The sequence below is a fragment of the Ceratotherium simum genome, chromosome 8 (genome assembly GCF_057802395.1).
Source record: "Ceratotherium simum simum isolate JZ-2026a chromosome 8, ASM5780239v1, whole genome shotgun sequence".
NCBI lineage: Eukaryota > Metazoa > Chordata > Mammalia > Perissodactyla > Rhinocerotidae > Ceratotherium > Ceratotherium simum.
The window spans coordinates 81258332-81279690 of NC_141907.1; the positions used below are offsets into that span (position 1 = coordinate 81258332).

Below are 21359 nucleotides of genomic sequence, written 5' to 3' on the forward strand. Positions count from 1 at the left end.
CACTACCTCCCATAACTGTTCTTTACCTTGGACAGAATATACTAATATTAGACCATAGGACTTCCATTAATTTCACTGTAATTTTTACAGAATTTATCTCCATTGTTCTTCTAAGTATATCTTACTCAAATATCTAAGATAATAGCACTGTCTGTTGATGAAGAATAATTATTTTGATATTAACAGGATGATGGGATAGTCAAGGCCTGGAAAACCAGATATGGCACAGAGGGGGGAGCAAAATATTCTTGGGACAAAAGACTCTACAGCCAGAAAGAAATGGGAATTCTCAAAGTGAGAACAGAAGACACATCTATAATTTAAAATATTCTTACTCTCCATTTTACCAGAGGTAACCTGATTCTTCATAAGTTTTATAGCATGGAGCAGTCCATCAGGTCTTAAAACATCTGTATTTGAACATAAAATGTATCATTTCTAGTATGTTCCATAATCAATAGGAATCTAAAAGGGGAGTTACAAACCAAAAAAAAATACTGGCTTATGTATTTATCTTTACCATTGTTCTTTAATTGTGTGGGTTTGAGGGCCGGCCCCGTGGCTTGGCGGTTGGGTGCGTGCGCTCTGCTGCTGGCGGCCCGGGTTCGGATCCCGGGATCGCACCAATGCACCGCTTCTCCGGCCATGCTGAGGCCGCGTCCCGCGTACAGCAACTGGAAGGATGTGCAGCTATGACAGACAACTATCTACTGGGGCGTTGGGGGAAAAATAAATAAATAAAATCTTTAAAAAAAAAAAAATTGTGTGGGTTTGAGTTATTGCTTAATGACCTTTCATTTCAGCCTGAAGAACTCCCTTTAGTATTCATTTCAGGGGATGTACTAGAGATAAATTCTATCAGTTTCGGTTTATCTGGGAATGTCTTAATTTTGCCTTCATTTACAAAGAATAGTTTTGCTGATTATGGAATTCTTCATTGGCAGTCTTTTTTTTCCAGCACTTTGAATATATCATCCCATTGACTTCCAGCCTCCATAGTTCCTGGTAAGTCAGTTGTTAATCTTATTAGGTATTCCTTGTTACTTCTCCTGCTGCTTTCAAGATTTCTCTGTCTTTGTCTTTCAATAGTTTGTGATGTGTCTAGGTGTGCATCTCTTTGCATTCATACTACTCGGAATTCACTGAGCTTCTTGTATGTGTAGATTAATGTTTTTCACCAAATTTGGGATGTTTTCAGTCATTATTTCTTCAAGTATTCTCTCTGCCCCTTTCTCTTCCTTTTCTCCTTCTGGGATTCCCGTTATGCATATGTTGGTATACTTGATGGTGTCTCACAATTCTCTGAGGCTATGTTTATTTTTCTTCATTCTTTTTTCTTTCTGTTTATAAGACTGCACATCAATTGACTTGTCTTCAAGTTTGCTAATTCTTTCTTCTGCCAGTTCAAATCTGCTATTGAATCCCTCTAGTGAATTTTTCATTTCCATGATTGTACTTTTCAATTTCAGAATTTCTACTTGTTTTTTTTTTCTATAATTTCTATCTCTTTACTGATATTCTCTATTTGGCGAGACACTGTTCTTATACTTTCCTTTAGTTCTAGTTATACACAGTTATACATAGCTTCTTTTACTTCTTTGAATATATTTAAAATAGCTTATTTAAAGACTGTCTAATAAGTCCAACATCCTGGCTTCCTCCAGAATAGTTTCTTTTTTTTTTTTTTTCCTGTGAGGAAGATCAGCCCTGAGCTAACATCCATCCTAATCCTCCTTTTTTTGCTGAGGAAGACTGGCTGTGAGCTAACATCTATTGCCAACCCTCCTCTTTTTTTTTCCCCAAAGCCCCAGTAGATAGTTGTATGTCATAGTTGCACATCCTTCTAGTTGCTGTATGTGGGACGTGGCCTCGGCATGGCCGGAGAAGCGGTGCGTCGGTGCGCGCCCAGGATCCGAACCCAGGCCGCCAGCAGCGGAGCACACGCACTTAACCGCTAACCCACAGGGCCAGCCCAAGAATAGTTTCTATTGATTGCTTCTTTTCCTACGCATAAGCCATATTTTTTTTTGTTCTTTGCATGTCTCATAATTTTTTGCTGAAAAATTTTAGATAATATAATGTGGCAACTCTGAAAATCAGAATGTCTTCCTGCCCCAAGGGTTTGTAAGTTGTTTGCTTGTTTAGTGATTTTCCCGGACTAATTCTCTAAATTCTGCATTCTTTGTCATGTGTGTCCACTGAAGTTTCAGCCTGGTTAGCCGAGTGGTCAGGTAATGGTTAGACAGAGGTTTCCCTAAACGCCTTGAGCCAGTAGGTCTCTCAGCTTTGCAAGGGTGCTCTGTGCATGTGTTGAGGCACACCTTCAATGCTCAAGTCGGCAGTTTACAAGTCTGCCTTAGCCTTCACTTTCTGCTTGTGTAGAGCCTCAAAGCCACCTAGAGCTGAGAGATTTGTACCATTTCAAGTCTGTTTTTTGCAGTGTTGGGTTAGCAATTCTGAAACTACTTTCAGTGTTTTATAGGATTAAGCAAATAAGTAAATATATTGAGGATGATAGGAGCCAGGTTTCTCATCGTGAAAGAAAGGAGTTCAAATGTGGTAAAGGAAAGACTAGAATAAACCTGCAGAATTGGAGGTATTGGTATAAACTCAAAGTTTTTAATAGACAGATAGATAAAAAATAAGTATAAATTTCTAACTCTTCCACTGAGTTGGCCCAGAAGCAATGAAATCCCAGTAGCAATGTGCGTATCTAGTGTACTGATCTTGTTTTGAAATACCATTCTCCACTAAAGGAAAGTAGGGCTCCTTGAAAAAATGGCTGATTCTAAGGCTGGGACAGTGAAAAAAATGAGGTAACCTTGGAACATCTTATTGTACCAGAAGGTAAGGAAATGCTCAAAGAATGATTGGGATATGTCAGAAAGACAAAAGAAGCAGCTTGAAAGGGCTCCCAAGGGTCAAATCTGAGGTAATTTAAACCTCAAAATAAATAATGAGAGTAATAAATAATAACCCTTTGAGTAAAACAGGAATTCATGAATCCATACTGATATAAATACATAAATGGGAAAGAAGATAAAACTCTTTATAGTAAAATGCCAACAAAAAATTGTAAAGAAAAGATGGAGTTAGAAAACCACCATTTGATAAACATCACAGTAAAATGGATTCAGGCATCATCAATGAATGTTAAAATAGTAAGTGAGAGTTAGATGAGGAATAGGATATCTATTTTTTCTTAAAGTAACTCTCCAAAATATTTATAAATTTTAAAAAATAGTAACTTCACAGTAGATAAAACTGGAAGACACCACCTCAAGTTAACATCACCAATTATAGGATAAATAGACACCTTGTGCCTCTTTATGTGACACATTGAGGATACATCGCTTCTGTAGTATTCCTGCCAAAATATATAAACTTATTCTAATAATGAGAAAATATACACAAACCCAAAATTGAGATATATTCTACAAAATAAATAGCCTGTACTCCTCAAAAAGTCAAGGTTACAAAAGACAAAGAAAGACTGAAGAACTGTTCCAAATTAAAGGAATCTAAGGAGATATGATAACTAAATGCAACATGTAATACCAGATTGGACTGTGGACCAAATTCTTTTTTTAAAGGATATCATTGAGATAATTAGAAATATTTTTAAAGATACGTAAATTAGATAATAGTCTTATAAAAATGAAAATTTCCTGATTTTGATAATTGCATTGTGGTTATAAAAGAGAATGCTTTGTTCTTAGGAAATTTACATTGAAGTATTTAGGAGTAAAGGAGCATCATGTCTGAAAAATACTCTCAAATTGCTGAATAAAATAATAATATAAATATAGAGAAAGAAAAAATGATAAAGCAAATGTGATAAAGTGTTAACTGCAGAATCTGAGTGAAAAATATATGGGAATTATTTGTATTATTCTTGTAACTTTTCTATCAGTCTGAAACTATTTCAAAATTTCAAATTATCTTTTAAAAAAGAAACTTACTAACTTGGAACAATGAATGAATTAGATCAAATATATCCATATGGTTAAATCTAGAAAATATAACATTAAGTGAAATAGCAAGCAACCTACATACCAGATAATACCATTTACTTAAATTTTTTAAGTCACACAATATATATTGTTATTCATGTATGTAATAAAGATTTAGTGTTTACTTTGGCAAAGGGAGAAGAATGGAGGGAGGGAAACTGGGTAGGGCAATAATTGCAATAATATATTTATTTTAAAATATAGCTAATTCGAGTGTGACAATTTTAATGTTATATGTGATGGTGGGTACATGAGTATCTATTATTATATTTATAGTATTCAATTGTAATTATATAAATTACAATAAAAATATCTTAACAAAAAAACTTAACAAAAAAATTCAAAGAATCTAAGTCCCCAAAATGCCCCAGTATTCCTACTGCCACAAACTAAATGGTTTCTGAAGGTGCTGAGAGCCTAAGTGCAAAGACGGAGACACGACAAACAAAAAAGTATTGAGTACTGGGAGTGAAGGTCAAACCAAGTCCTGAGAATATCTGTTCTTTGCCCAAGGTATCTCTTCAGCTGCTCCTTAAGTCTACATTTAATTTTTGCCAGTTTCTTGACCAGGATTACTTCTTTCAGATCTCATAAACATACGAAAATACAACAGGTTCAAAGCACTATGTACTTAAATCAGACATATTATCTATATTCAGGGATAACTCAAGACATTTCAACTGGCTGAATGAAATTTTGACTCAACTCTGGCCAGGTTTGAAATTTAAAAGCTGGATGAAATAGATCTGTTATATTATGTTTGATATTTTAATCAAAGAGAAGCTCTTTATCGTTTTTTACAATCATTTGTGAAATAAATAATGCTTACCCTATCAGATTCAAATTCTTTTATAAATAAAATGCTCCTTTTCCCTTTCAAATTCAGGAAAAGAATATCTATGTATTGCATATGATTATACATTGTAGCAGAGACTTCTAGTAAGTTAAACCTGTCTCCTCTTCCTCCCATATACAGTTAGACTATATTTCTATATTTCCCAGCCCCCTTGGGAGTTAAGTGTGTCTACCTGACTGAGCTTTAACTCCCAGGACTAGCCTACAAAAACCTCCTCCTAGCAATCCTGCACCCTCTTTCTCCTTCAGCCAGCTCGATACAAATGACACCAGGGCCCTCAGGGATAATAGTAACATGAATAGAATAAGCCTGTGTCCTTGAATCTCTACATGGAGGAAAGTCTCTTTTCAACAAGAAATAAACATATGAATGATGAGAAAATTTCTGCTGTATTAGGCCACTGAGATTTGGGGGTCTATTTGTTACTGCAGTTACTGTTACATTAACTAAAACCTGCCTAATCATAAGCAAGCTCCCAATTGTCAACATGAAATGCATTTTACTTACAAACTGAGGTTTATAGTAGGCTGGACCTAGTGTGTTGTCACTAGCAGGTGGAAAATGTCTTATAATACTGCCATCCTCATTAATATGATAACCATATGACCATCCACAAGAAGGAATTGACGGAACATAAATACTTCTGGAAACTGTAGGTACCCTTGAAATTTTCTGTAAGAAAACATTTTATATTATTTACTCAAAGGCAAGAGAAGGAATGAAGAACAAAACATTAAAATTTACTAAAAGGCAACTACTAAATATTGACAATCAGTTTCATAATATAAAACAAAAATGTTTGTTCTATAAAACTAATTTAAAGGAGTGAATTCAAGTCTCATCTCATCATATAAACCAAGATCATATATACTATTACTATTGAAGCCACCTTAAGAGGCAAGAAGTCTCTCTCACTTGGCTGAGTTATTTATCTTGCTTAGTAAAGCAAGTATTACTGATTCAAAAAACAGGCATTTTGGGGCCGGCCCGGTGGCTTAGCGGTTGGGTGCACGTGCTCCGCTACTGGCAGCCGGGGTTCGCATGCGGGCGCATGGACACACCACTTGTCCGGCCATGCTGAGGCAGCGTCCCACATACAGCAACTAGAAGGATGTGCAACTACGACATACAACTATCTACTGGGGCCTTGGTGAGAAAAAGGGAAAAAAAAAGGAGGAGGATTGGCAATAGATGTTAGCTCAGGGCCGGTCTCCCTCAGCAAAAAGCAGAGGGTTGGCATGGATGTTAGCTCAGGGCTGATCTTCCTCACAAAAAAAAAAAAAAAAAAAACAGGCATTCATTACTACAGTTACACCAACAATCAGCAGTTCAAAGTGGCTACTTGTGCTTTGCTATCACAGTGTCTGCCAGGCAAAACCAAATTTTATACATTTCTGTAACATTTCCTGGCTTCATTCCTTCCCAGTTTCTGACTTATCTCCATATTACCGGCACCCTGTATAAATATCCTAATTGCAAACTATGTAGCAAGGAAAATGTTTATAATGCTAAAAGGAAATAAAAAACATAAAATATAAAATTGAATTTATGCCTATAGCTATGTAAGTCATGTGAAATTATATGTAAGTGTAGAAAGTCATAGACATATATGATTTAATACTGAAAGGAGCTATGCAAAAATTAACAATTATCAACATTAGAGTCAGAAATTTCAGGGTGATTATCCTTTTTTAAAAAGTTTCTTTAATGTAAAATATTTTATAATTTAAATAAAAATAGGAAGGAGTAACATATATTAGAAATACTAGCATAAAATATATCAAATAAAATACTTGCATTTAAAAGATTTAGCTATCTGGAAAATTACTTATTAAGAATATATTGATCCTCTGTAGTTTTTGAATAAATAAACAAATGCTAGAGTTGAGTGCACACATGCCTAATATATAGTTATGTTATAAACATACTACCACTGGCATAATTTTACTTTTTTTTATCATTAGAGACAACTATTAAGTAGTTTCAGTGATACTTATGTGACTAATTACCAAATTAAAACAGGAAAGTTCGAAAATTATTTGCATGATATCCAGACTTTCCAAAATATAGCCCCTGCCTCTTTCTCCATCCTCTACTCTCCCTAGATCCTGTACTCCAAATATTCCAAAGAACTTTCTTCTTCCCTGAACATACCATGTCATTAAATACCTCACTGTCTTTATTCACGTGTTTTTCTCTGCCTGGAGTGGTTTCTGCCATTCCTTTTAACTACTTAGTGAATCCTTCTTCAAGATCCAGTTTGGGGGCCGGCCCCACGGCGCAAGAGCTCCACTGCGGCAGCCCCGCGAAGGATCCCGGGCACGCACCCAAGGATCCCGGGCACGCACCGATGCACCGCTTGTTAAGCCGTGCTGTGGCCGTGTCCCATGTAGAGTAGAGGAAGATGGGCACAGATGTTGGCCCAGGGCCAGTCTTCCTCAGCAAAAAGAGGAGGATTGGCATCAGATGTTAGCTCAGGGCTGGTCTTCCTCACAAAAAAAAAGATCCACTTTGATTGTGATATCCCTGTTCCCTCCAAAAGCTCTCTACTTGGACTACTAGTGAACATTTTATTATGATACATGTTTATTAAAATAGCATTTCATCCACTGTTTTGTACAGAATTTCATTCATTACTTCCCTGTTAAAATTACAGATCCAAGGGAGCAGTGATTTGTCTTCTATGGATTATCAGGGCCTAGCATCGTGTCTGGTAAACAAAGTCACTCAAAAAATGTCTGATAAACCCTTGCACAAGTAAATGAACATTCACTTTGTCCCCACACATGAAATAGCTGATATTACACTTATAAATCTTAACCTGTGCTGATATTATTACTCAACTGAGTACTTACCCCCAAAACATATCCTCCTAAACAAAGAAATGATTAAAATTTAATTAATATGAGCCATGTAAAGGAGTTATGGAAAGAGAAGAGTGAACCACTCTAAATAAACCATGACCAAAATCTGCTAGATTATATTATTTATTTCAAAGGCGTAGGCCTTTGGTTTAAAAATTATTCATGGGGCCGGCCCTGTGGCTTGGTGGTTAAGTGCGCGCGCTGCGATGCTGGTGGCCCGGGTTCGGATCCCGGGTGCGCATCGAGGCACCACTTCTCCATTCATCCTGAGGCCGAGTCCCACATACAGCAACTAGAAGGATGTGCAGCTACGACACACAACTATCCACTGGGGCTTTGGGGGGAAAAATAAAATAAATAAAATCTTAAAAAAAAAAAATTTTTTTTTTAAATAAATAAATAAAAAATAAAAATAAAAATTATTCATTACATAACACAAACCTACCTTTCCAAACATATCACCTGCTTGTCTCCTACACAAATTCTTTGCTCCAGTCAAAATAATCTTCTCATTGCCCTCCATAAGATTCCACTTCTCTGTCTTCACTCATGTAGCTCTCCATGCCTAGAATGCATACTCCCCCTATTCTTCAAGGCCAACCTCCTCTATAAATCCTCTACCAGTTACACTTCCCCATAATGTAGTAGCCCTCCTTTAAATTCCCACGGCATTTAAGTGCATACTCACTCATTTAGCACCTGTCCCATTTCATCGTGCCTTAGTAGCAATCCATACAGCTCCCATCCATCTAAATTTTAAACTTTTTTATTTCAGGAATCATTTTTTTAAATTTCACTGTATTATTGACAGTACTTAACACATAGTTTCTTCTCTATACATACAGGTAAACCCCTCAGGTCGTTTTTAAAATCTCCCTTACCTTCTGTTCACTATAGACATTGGAAATAATTATAGATTTATCAAAAGCAAAAATGAAGTCAGATGTTAATACAGTTAAAAACTGAAGGTTATAAGGGCCAGCCCCGTGGCATAATGGTTACGTGTGCGCGCTCCACTGCTGCCGGCCCTGGTTCGGATCCCGGGCGTGCACCGAGGCACCGCTCTCAGGCCATGCTGTGGTGGTGTCCCATATAAAGTGGAGGAAGACGGGTACAGATGTTAGCCCAGGGCCAGTCTTCCTCAGCAAAAAGAGGAGGATTGGCACGGATGTTGGCTCAGGGCTGATCTTCCTCATAAAAAAAAACCGAAGTTTATAAACATCAAGTATTCATTTAATTATAAACTAACTACAATATGGATACTAATAAACCTACTATTTTCATAGTAAGGCTTTTTAAATGTACTTATCACATAAAACATTAAACTTTTTCTATTTTATTTTAACTAAAAGAAATGTCATTAGAAACATAATTTAAAATAGCAACGTACTAAGTGAAGACGCTCTTTAGCCTCTAGTGCTTTTCTGTTCATGATATCTAATGTTCCAGGAGAAGACCGATCATAGCTTGCTGGTCCTGGACCATCTGAAATAATCCTCTTAAAACGTTTCTCTCGATTTTGTAGACTATGGCCTCCTTTTATATTATACTAAATTAGAGGGAAAAAATATATGAAATAATTAAAAGAAGTACTTTATAATTAATACCTATTTGATAAATATTACATATGAACAAATAGTTTCAAAACCCAACCCGAGATAGTTAAAGCTCTTGACTGAAGACATATTTCTGGAAAAAGAGGATAATAAGAGAAGATGACAAGTATAGCTGTCAGTTTTAACTCTGAACTCAAACTAAAATTTACTGTACTTAGAACATGCTAAGAAAATGCAAAACTCAGTTTTAAAACAGGAATCAGAGACAAAGGAATCTCCAAAGCTGTAGAGTAAGAATAAAGAGAGTATGTTTACAGGCCCCTGGAGAATCTGGACCTCTGAAATGAGCTAAAAATGTTGGTACTTATAGCGCAGGGAAAAAGAAAACCTTCCAAACTTGCTTAGGATTAATTATTTTCATGAATAACATTTTGGTCATTTCCAGGGACGTTTGTGTAGGCTTATTGGCAACAGCTTGGTTTTATGCTCACATTCGTTTTAAACATTGTTTATTGCAGAGAAGGCACTGGGAGGACTCTTCCATGGATCTCCATGCCACACATTTGGATTCTCTAGAATCAGAAAATTATCAACTGGCTAATAGCCAGTTCATTCAGATAAAATTCCATCATACTAGTTCCAATAAACAGTCATAGTGCAATCATTTCAAAGATGATTCATAATAATAGTGGTTGGCATTTGATTTACTAACAGACCTTTTCACATGGTGTGTACTTGTCAGTTGTTCACAATCACTACTAACTGAGCCTATCTCTAGTTTGCACCTTATTCAGCTGCATTCAGCTTTTAAGAAATACATAAAGAGGTCTTCTTTTAAAAAATGAGTCAAATTGTATTCTTATATAGCCAGTTCACCACTTGATTACTGCTTTAAATTGATCACAATTCCTATGTTTAAAGAGTTTGGATCTATAATAATAGACTTTAATGATTTTGCAAAAACATTAATATTACAAGTTTGATAAAAAGTAAAATCATATAAGAAGAGAAGACCTCCTCAAATTTTGATTCTTTGAAAGCCATTACTATAGTCTCTATGATCTTACATTTTAAACTGCAATTTGAATTTATATTGAATACTGCAACAGAAGATAGTAAAATCAATCTAATCTGATATTTTTTAACTGTGGTACAAATTAACCAGGATTTTTTTTCAGATTATTCATATTTCATAATCACCAGTTGTACTGATCTTACAAGAGGTTACAAAAGCAACTGCCATATGTCAAATAAACGACCAAAAAATTATATTACTGAGTAATTATACATTTTATACAAAAACCTATGACAAAATGTTCTTACTACTTCTTGAGTACTGCACTTTTGTCTATATGCTATGGTTATTTGATGAATTATTATATTGTCATGAACCTCCCAACATTACAGGAAGCAGAGTCTCACCTGAAGGGTGAAGCCATGCACTGTATCACATATAATATTCTGTCATTCAGCTGTAGTGAGGTGTATCTCAGATCAAAACTCAGACCTAATTTGGACATCTATTCCTAGGCCTAGGTAATGAGAAATATGAAAGAAACTATTATCTGGACCCAGGGAAGAGATGCCCACATCTAGAACCATTCTCATGTAGCAAGGAATAAGATGGTACCTGCCATGCAGAAACAGGTCAGTAAGTGGAGAGACTAGAACTAGAAAACATAAATGAAATTTGTACTGACACTTTGGAGAGGGAGTCATCCTAGGAAACAAAATATGAACAGAACAAGGTATGTGACTTAATAAGCTAATTATCTATCAAATGATCAGAAGCCCGCACTTTGTAAATTTGATTCTTCTGCTTTTTATTTTCTTAATTTCCTTTATGTTCTTTTCTACTAAGCAAACTTCATTTTGAAAAAAATTAGCATGCTTCAGATATGCTAAAGGAAACAAAGGAAAAGCAATTTTGCCCATAACTGAGCAAGAGCTGAAAAGGCAAAAAGTATACCCCACCCACATCCCAGACTTTGGAATAGTGGTGACGACCAAAGTGAAATAACCATAAAAGGACCAGAGAAACAGAGAAGACCAAACTGGGATTCACAGTATCAACTCCCAAATGTTCTGCTTTTATAAAAGCCTCAAGTATTCTGTATTCTACAGTGGAGTTGGCCCTCAGAACTACAACCCACAATTTCAGTTTTTTAAAATTTTATTTAAAGTCTCCAAATAATATTTACTAAGTAATTGCTGATAGAAAGCAACATTTTAACCTATGCTTCCAAAAGAAAAGTATAAAAATAAATTGTTAAAGACTTGCATTGATTACCAATAAGATCATCCCTTTAATTATTACCCAGTATATTAATTAATTACAGAATTAACATGTAAACCATGTCAAATTTCCTAATTTAGCCATTTAAAATGAAATGGACTTTATTTTTTAAACAGTGTGATAAATTCACACTTCTTGAACTTCTACAAGTTCTGCAAGGCTTTAGCTTAAAACCACAAAAAAAAAAAAAACAGCAATCGAGTAAATAAGTTATAAGTCATTTTTTAAACCAAGGAAATCAATCTTCTCCTGGCATTTGTTTATAGTTTTAAGAGGAAAAAGAACCCTAGAACCCTTTTTCTTAGATCACCTATTAAACACAAAAAAAGCACATTTCCTAATTTCTTATTCTTGAAATCTAAAAAACATACCCAATTTGGAATAAAATAAAATTTGATCTAAATTGTACTTTATATTATTTTACATGTGGAATTGACTAAAATCAGTATTAAATAAAATAACATTCCAACACCCTGATACTTATTATATTTAACAAGTTTGAAATCTACCTATTGTGTATTTTAATACATTACCCTCTTGGAATACTGGAGCTACATATCAGTCTTAATAAGGGAACCAATGGTAGAACTAGCAAGCCAATACACCCATAATATGCTGGTCTATGTGGGAGTGGAAAGAGGAGTGACACTTCCAACGATACATCGAACGACTCACTATCTAATTTTTTGCTTTTTGTCCTCTAGGCTCTAGTATTCCAGAAGTTTTAAGACCCCAGGGAGGAGCAATTGATGTCCCACTGAATTGGAAGCTGAAACCATCAACTGGCTATCCCAGGCTCTCTATGCTACAAAGCAGAAAGCAAAATAAGGAGGTTAATGTATTGGCTGAGGTGATTAACCCTAACCAAGACTGAAAAACAGGACTAATGAGAGCCAAGGGGAGTGTGGAGGGATAGCACACAGGGACATCCTGCAGAGCTTTCTTTCACTATAACATCCAGTGAAAATACTAAGGGCTAGTTTACTTAAAGGTTTGGGAAGCAAGCCTGAGAATCAAGAGCTCAGATTCCTTAGAACTGAAGATTCGAGTCACCCCACCAAGCTAAGAACTCCACACGATCAAGTCTTTGTTGAAGAGATGGGGAACATGGAATGAGTAATGGGAAATCTTAAGCTACCGATAGCCTCGTGATCAGTTACAGAAACAGAACAGGTCCCCAGCTATATTTCCTTGCTTCCTACATCAGCTTCTTTCATTTTCCCTCTCTTTTTTTCCCCTTCTATTGTAAAATGGCAACACTAATAATAGTTAAAATTTATTGAAAACTAACTATATAGTCAGGCACTATTCTAATGCTTATTAACATATTTAATCCTTAGAAAAAGCCTACAAAGTTATTACCCCTACTTAACAGATGAGGAAACTCAGGCCCAAAGAGATTAAGTGGTTAAAATTAAGTTTCACAGCTAATAAGTGGCAGATAATGATTTTGAATCTAGGTAGCCTAGCTCCAGAGTCCACACTCCTAACCACTTCTTTATAATATCTCATGTTATATTTACCATTTAATCTGCAGGTCACAGAATAATGAAAGAGGAATGTGAAAGAACAAGAGAAGAAATGGCCTTAATCTAGAGATCCAGGATTCATTGGGTAGTGACATTGTAATATCGTCTCTGAATGCAGTAACTAGACATTAGTTTGGCTCATTCTGGGAAGGTATATTTTAAAATTATACATCAAATAATTACATTTTTAAAATTACATATATGGGAAGAAGTGTATGTGTGTGTGTGTGTGTTATGTGCATGAGACAGAAGAGAACTGGGCGGTAGAGGGGTGAAATGTAATGGAAATCTATTGTCTATTGTTTTTATTTGTCTATCGTCCCTTCTATTATCTGCTCATAACAGCATATTCTACACCTTTGTGACAATCAAACCTGCCCCATACTTTGTGGTTTTAAAGGAGTTTCCAAACATGGGATCCCCTATCCCAGGAACCACAGGTGTGGGTCTATAATGAAACTAGACCAATCAGATTCTTCCTACCAGGAATTATAATCTTGAGTAGAGTCACACATGAAAAATGGAAGGAAATTATGGAATTAAGTTATCTAATGGCAGTTCACTATTGAATGGTGCAGAACTTCCTACTACTGAAATATCTGGTATTGTCTTAGCCTTGTCCTTCCTTAAGAACTGACTGTTCAATTCTTCCTTCAAGTCTATGGGCCACCCAAGTACATTTTCTACAAATATTCTATGGTAAACCTAGTATCTGTCTTAAAAATCTATTTTAGGCTTGCAACCAAAAAGCCCCAACGGATAGAATGGTTGCTATTATTAATACAGGAAGTCTAATGCAAAATTTAAGGCAACAATGACTACATCTGGGCCTCAACAGGGGAAACAACGGTCTGCTAGGGTTATCAGAGTCATTACATATGAATGCAAAATTTATGTGAAAAAGGTAAAGATGCTATTACTGATTATGATAATATTGGAGTTACAGCCACTGTGTTTGAACATGAAGGGACCATCAAAGATATTCTGAGTGCACCTAAGGGAACTGGAAAAAGAAAAACAAACCAAGCCCAAAATCAGTAGAAGAAAGGAAATACTAAAAATCAGAGCAGAAATAAAAGAAATAGAGACTAAAAAAAAAACAGAAAAAAATCAATGAAACTAAGAGCTGGTTCCTTGAAAAGATAAAAAAAAACTGACAAACCATTAGCTAGACTCACAAAGGAAAAAGGAGAGAAGGCTCAAATAAATAAAATCAGAAATGAAAGAGGAGAAATACAATGGACACCTCAGAAATACAAAGAGAATACTACAAAAAGCTATACACCAACAAATTCTATAATCTAGAATAAATGGATAAATTCTTAGACTCATATAACCTTCCAAAATGAATCAAGAAGAAACAGAGAATTTGAATAGACCAATCACCAGTAAGGAGATTGAAACATTAATCAAAAACCTCCCACAAAATAAAAGTCCAGGACTAGATGGCTTCCCTGGTGAATTCTACCAAACATTCAAAGAAGAGTTAATACTTATCCTTCCCAAACTCTTCCAAAAAATTTAAGAAGGGGGGGTAGCTTCCTAACTCATTCTACAAAGCCAACATTACCCTGACATAGAAACCTTGTCTGCAAAACCAGACAAGGACAACACAAAAAAAGAAAACTACAGGCCAATATCACTGATGAACATTGATGCAAAAATCCTCAACAAAATATTAGCAAATCAAATACAACAATACAGTAAAAAGATCACACACCATGATCAAGTGGGATTTATTCCAGGGATGCAGGGATGGTTCAACATTCACAAATCAATCAACAGGATACACCACATTAACAAAATGAAGAATAAAAATCACAGGATCATCTCAACAGGTGTAGAGAAAGCATTTGACAAGATACAGCATTTATTTATGATAAAAACTCTGAATAAAATGGGTATAGAAGGAAAGCACCTCAACATAATAAAGGCCATATATGACAAACCCACAGCTAATATCATACTCGATGGATAAAAACTGAAAGCTATCCCACTAAGAAGAGGAACCAGACAAGGATGCCCACTTTTACCACTCTTATTTAACATAGTATTGGAAGTCCTAGGCAGAGCAATCAGGCAATAAAAAGAAATAAAAGGGATCCAAATTGGAAAGGAAGAAGTGAAACTGTCACTATTTGGAGATGACATGATTTTATATATAGAAAACCCTAATGAAGCAACCAAAAAACTTTTAGAAATAATAAATGAATATGGTAAAGTTGCAGGATATAAAATCAACACTAAAAAATCAGTTCCACTTCTATACACTAACAACAAAGTAGCAGAAAGAAAAATTAAAAATAAAATACCATTTACAATTGCAACAAAAAGAATAAAATACCTAGGAATAAATTTAACCAAAGAGGTAAAAGATCTGTACACTGAAAACTATAAAACGATGCTGATAGAAATTGAAGAAGACATAAAGAAATGGAAAGATATTCCGTGCTCTTGGATTAGAAGAATTAACATAGTTAAAATGCCCATGCTTCCTAAAGCAATCTACAGATTCAATGCAATCACTATCAAAGTGCCAACAACATTTTTCACAGAAATAGAACAAAGAATCCTAAAATTTATATGGAACAACAAAAGACCCTGAATAGCCAAAGGAATCCTGAGAAAAAAGAACAAAGCTGGAGGTATCACATTTTCTGGTTTCAAAATATACTACAATGCTATAGTAACCAAAACAGCATGGTACTGGCACAAAAACAGACACACAGATCAATGGAACAGAATAGAGAGCCCACAAATAAACCCACACATCTATGGACAGCTAATTTTCAGCAAGGGAGCCAAGAACATACAATGAGGAAAGGAAAGTCTCTTCAATAAATGGTGTTGGGAAAAGTGGACAGCCACATGCAAAAGAATGAAAGTAGACCATTATCTTACACCATACACAAAAATTAACTCAAAATAGATTAAAGCCTTGACTGTAAGACCTTAAACCATGAAACTTCTAGAAGAAAACATAGGCAGTACACTCTTCGACATCAGTCTTAGCAGCATATTTTCAAGTACCACGTCTGAGCAGGCAATGGAAACAATAGAAAAAATAAACAAATGAGACTACATCAAACTAAAAAACTCCTGCCCAGCAAAGGAAACCATTAATAAAACGAAAAGACAACCTAACAATTGGGAGAAGATATCTGCAAACCATATATCTCATAAGGGGTTAATCTCCAAAATAGATAAAGAACTCCTACATCTCAACAACAAAAAAACTAACAACCCAATTAAAAAATGGGCAAAAGATCTGAACAGACACTTCTCCAAAGAAGATATACAGATGGCCAACAGGCACATGAAAAGATGTTCAACATCACTAATTATCAGGGAAATGCAAATCAAAACTACAATGAGATATCACCTCACGCCCATCAGAATGGCTATAATTAACAACACCAGAAATAATAAGTGTTAGGATGTGGAGAAAAGGGAACTCTCATACACTGCTGGTGGGAGTGCAAACTGGTGCAGCCACTATGGAAAATCATATGGAGACTCCTCAAAAAATTAAGAATAGAACTACCATATGATCCAGCTATTCCACTGCTGGGTATTTATCCAAAGCACAGGAAAACACGAATGTTTAAAGATACATGCACCCCTATGTTCATTGTAGCATTATTCACAATAGCCAAGGTTTGGAAGCAACCTAGGTGCCCATCAAGGGACGAATGGATAAAGAAGATGTGGTATATATACACAACGGAATACTACTCAGCCACAAAAAAAAAAAAAGATGAAATCTGGCCACTTGTGACAACATGAATGGACTTTGAGGGTATTATGCCAAGCGAAATAAGTCAGAGGGAGAAAGTCAAATACCATATGATCTCACTCATAAATAGAAGATAAAAACAACAACAAACAATCACATAGAGACAGAGATTGGATTGGTGGTTACCAGAGGGGAATGGGGGAGGGAGGAAGGCAAAAAGGGTGATTAGGCACATGTGTATGCTGATGGATTGTAATTAATCTTTGGGTGGTAAACATGATGTAATCTACACAGAAATTGAAATACAGTGATGTACACCTGAAATTTATATAATGTTATAAATCAATGTTACCACAATTAAAAAAAAAAAAGATATTCTGGTCACAGACTCTTGAGACTATACTGACACAGGAGACAGATGAGACAATGGCAATAGCTATAGCTTTAGAGTATGGCACACAAATCAATTCCTATTGCCATCCCTCTTCTACATATCTTGACCATTTGCATAACTTTTATGGGCTATAATTCATTCAATAGTCCTATTCTCCCTCAAGAGTCTCAAAGACCATGAAGCATGTAACAATGTTTTATGTCTTATAGATTATATAGAATAATGAAGAACACCAACCAGACAATCAACATCGAACACATTTATTTCCTCTTATTCTAATTACAAAATATAGATTGAAAGTAGAAAGAAGATGATATGAAGGGAAAATAAAATATGACAAATGACATGGTAGTCTATTAGAGGAAGAAAGCATGATTATTATTAACTCAATTATAATTACTATTATAAACTTACTTGTGCTTCTGAAACATTATAGTGTCCTGGACCTGGAACAGCTTTCTCAGTATTAGAGGCAACAGTAAAAGTACTTTCTCTGGCAGCTGAAGAAAGGAATGGGGCATAGCTACCTATAAAAGTAAAATTACATCATTGGCAGATAAGATAGGATTTCAATGATTTCAGAGAAAAAGCACTCAAAATATACAAAATCATTTAGTAACCTCAATTGCTGAAACTATATTATCAGAACGAATGGCTAGCCACAGAAGTTGTTGCATTTTTAAAATTCTGATGTAAGAATAGGAGTTTTATTAATATATATTAAATATGAGAACCCACAGAACTGGACTTACTAAACCACAGAAAAAAAAATACCTAAAGAAAATTAAAAACAAAAGTATTTTTTCTTCTAAGCATATTTGGTTGGGATGAAAATGACAGTTATATTTAGCTGATAAAATATTTTCATCCTCAGAAGACCACTGTTTTATATTTTGAAATAGCATCTATTGTTTGTAGAGAATACCATATATAAATTTGTAGAGACAGCCTAGATAGAAATAATTTAAAGTGAGTTTATAGCAAGTAATTAATAACATCTCCTTACTTTGGTACATAGTCGGCACTCTAAATATTTCTTGATTGCTTGACCCCAAACAAAGGTTTACAAACCCAAGATACAAATTTCATTGGAACAAGCAATCATAAGATTAGACAAACTTAGTAGATAAACTTAGTAGACAGACAGATAGTGTGCTGACTGATAGAAAATTTCAAGAAATGTATCAAGAAAATGAGTACAGTTTAAGCAACATAGATATTGAAGAAGAGATGGGAGAGAATATAGCAGCTATATTCAACAGATAAGAGAATGAAAATGAGGACTCAAAACTTGTGAGAATCGTGTACACTAAAGGAAAATGTATGCTACTGTGAGAATTTATGGTGATAATTAGTATAGTTTAAAATCTTGCTAATTTGGACTAATAATAAAAGATACTCTTTGTAAAACTAGAAACAATGTGCTTCATTTAAGGCCCACCTACATTAAAATGCAACTGAAATTAAGAATTATTTATTTGTGTTAGATATTGCAGCAGAAAAGAGGTGAGTAAAATACAGACCTTACCCTTAAAAAAGCAACAATCTATTGAAGCATTCAAAGTACTAAAATAATTTTAAACAATGAAAAATATCTCAAGTGCAAAATGCCAGAAGGTCAAAAAGAGTGTAAATTCTCATCTACACTGAGGAGATTAGAAAAAGCTTCACAACTATGTCAAATCTGGGTGTTAATTCAGTGACTGATGGTTTGAATTGGCTGTCCCAAAGCCAAAAAAAAAAACAAAAGCACCTTTGAATAGTAACAAAGACTACAAGAACAGAAATCCTTAAAAGGAAGCCAAGGTTCATTTTGAAAAGGCAAGTGTTGTCCAGTAGAGCTGAGAAACCCAAGACACCAGTGAAATGTTCCAAATTGGCGTAAGTAACCAAAGAACAAGATACAGATTTCATTCACAACACACACAAAGCACACACCCCAAGCTACAGATTACATAAAGTGAATAGTGCAAACTACCAGAAAATGTCCTTCCAAAAAGCAGGAAAATACGTCTTACAAACAGGAGAAAGGTCAACGAAAAGAAACAGATCTAGAAATAAGAAGATGGAATCAGCACACAAGAACATTATAGTATCTATTATAAATAGTCTCCACATGTTCAACAAGGTAGAACAAAGATGAACATAATGAGGAAGAAAAGGAAGATATGAAAAGACCCAAATCAAACTTCTGAAATGAAAAGTACACTGGATGGGATTAACAACAAATTTTATGTGGGTAAATAGACATTTTTTTCTCAACTCTTAATCCCTTTAAAAATAATTAACTGTTTAAAGCAAAAATAATTTCAATTTATTGTGGCATTATAGCATATGTAGAAGTAAAATACATGGCCACAATAGCGCAAAGGATGAGATGGGGGAAATGGAAGCACACTGTCATAAGGCTCATATACTGTACGTGAAGTGGTATAATACTATTTGAAGATAGACTGTGATAAGTTAAAGATATATGTTATCAACCCTAGAGCAATCACTAAAAAATAAAACAAAGATGTGTATCTAGTGAACCAATAGTGGAGATAAAATAGAACCATTTAAAAAAAAAAGAAACAACGCACTTGATGAAAGTAGGGAAAAAAGAAAAGAGAAACAAAGAACAGATGAGGTAAATAGAAAACAGCAAGAGAGTAAATTTAAACATAACAATATTGATGATTAAATTAAATGGAAAAGTTCTAAACACCTCCAATTAAAAAAGCAGAGATTGTCAGATTGGATTAAAAAGCAAGACCCCACTTTATGCTATCTATAGGAAATCCTCTTAAAACATAGAGACACAGAGGTTAAAAATAAAAGGATGAAAAAAGATATACCACGCATCCATGAATCAAAGAAAGCTGGAGTGACTATATTAAAATCAGACAATGCAGATTTTAGAACAAGAAATACCAGGGATAAGAGAGACATTTCACTTGATAAACGTGTCATTTCACCAAGAGGATTTAATAATCCATAAAGAAAAGCAAGGAAGCGATTGCCATAAAAATCAAAATAGTGCTTATCTGTAGAGGAGAGGGAAAGTGTTATAACTGAAAAGGAAAATTTGGCAATGTTATATTTCTTGATTTGAGTATTCATTTTTTAAGCCATACATTTATATTTTATGCAATTTTCTGCAAAAGTTTTCATCTCACAATTAAAGGGTTTTTTTAATTTAGGTTCATACAGACATGAAGGTAATGTGAGATAGGAAAACCAAGAAAGCTCAGCTCAGGCTAGTTCCCAGGCAGCTGTCATCAGAACATGGCAGAGATTCCAACTGAATCTACCTAAACAAATGTAAAATTCATTGCAAAATACTGAAATTCACATGAAAATGGAAAAAACAAATACACAATAGCACCATGTATGCAAGAAAGCCAGTACTCATAAAATATTCATTGAAGTTTTCCAAAATTAATTATATAAAAATTTTCAGCAATAGGCTAAAGGTTTATATGAAATATTGAGCTCAAGTAAAACCTTGAGAAAATTAAAATGTTTCTACTGATAAGCTCCACGAGAGAAGGGATTTTTCTGTTTTATTCATAACTGTATATCTAATGTTTACAGCTAGGGTGACAAACTGTCCTAGTTTGCCCAAGACAAGGACTTTTAGTGCTAAAACCAGTACATTCCCAAATAAACCAGGATGGTTGGTCACCCTAGCATAGTGAAACTGGCAAACAGCCATTGATGATTAAGCAGCTAGTAACTCTGGGGGATTGGAATTTGCAAATTCAAAATATATCTCTGCCTGAATGACATTTTGGTCCCCACCCCCACTAACTAACCAAAGGAGTTTGGGATGGGAGGCCTGCCCCCAGAACAGGCCATCACCACAGACATCTCCGGTGTCTGGGTGGGTCCATGCTAAGCTCATTCTTAGTTCTGGTTACCCTTTACGAGAGATATTTACATTTGTAAAGAAAATCTCCATCTGTAAAGGTATCTTCTTCCCTGTACCAGGAAGAAGGTGGGGATGGCCTTACCTAGAAACTTATCAGAACAGAAGATGAGGACTTAAATCTGCATGATAAACTTACCCATTGTTAACTGTGCTGTTTAGGTAATATGCTATCTGACTCCCACTAGGTTCCTACAGGTAACAT

General features: G+C 35.0%; 1 protein-coding gene across 5 annotated transcripts in view; it reads right to left on the reverse strand.

Annotated features, from left to right (window-relative positions):
• STPG2 (sperm tail PG-rich repeat containing 2) overlaps positions 1 to 21359 on the reverse strand; it is a 223210-nt gene that overhangs the window by 196585 nt on the left and 5266 nt on the right. For 3 of the 5 annotated variants that reach the window (XR_015552964.1, XM_087434618.1, XM_087434617.1), the window contains exons 2-4: positions 17659 to 17771; positions 9124 to 9282; positions 5377 to 5541 (exon numbers count right to left, since the gene is read on the reverse strand). Coding sequence is in view for 4 of the 5 variants with exons in the window: in XM_087434618.1 (XP_087290744.1) it covers positions 5377 to 5541; positions 9124 to 9282; positions 17659 to 17771 (437 nt within the window). In the remaining variant the exon portion in view is untranslated. The remainder of the gene's footprint in view (positions 1 to 5376; positions 5542 to 9123; positions 9283 to 17658; positions 17772 to 21359) is intronic. The other 2 variants (XM_087434619.1, XM_087434620.1) reach the window with 2 other exon arrangements.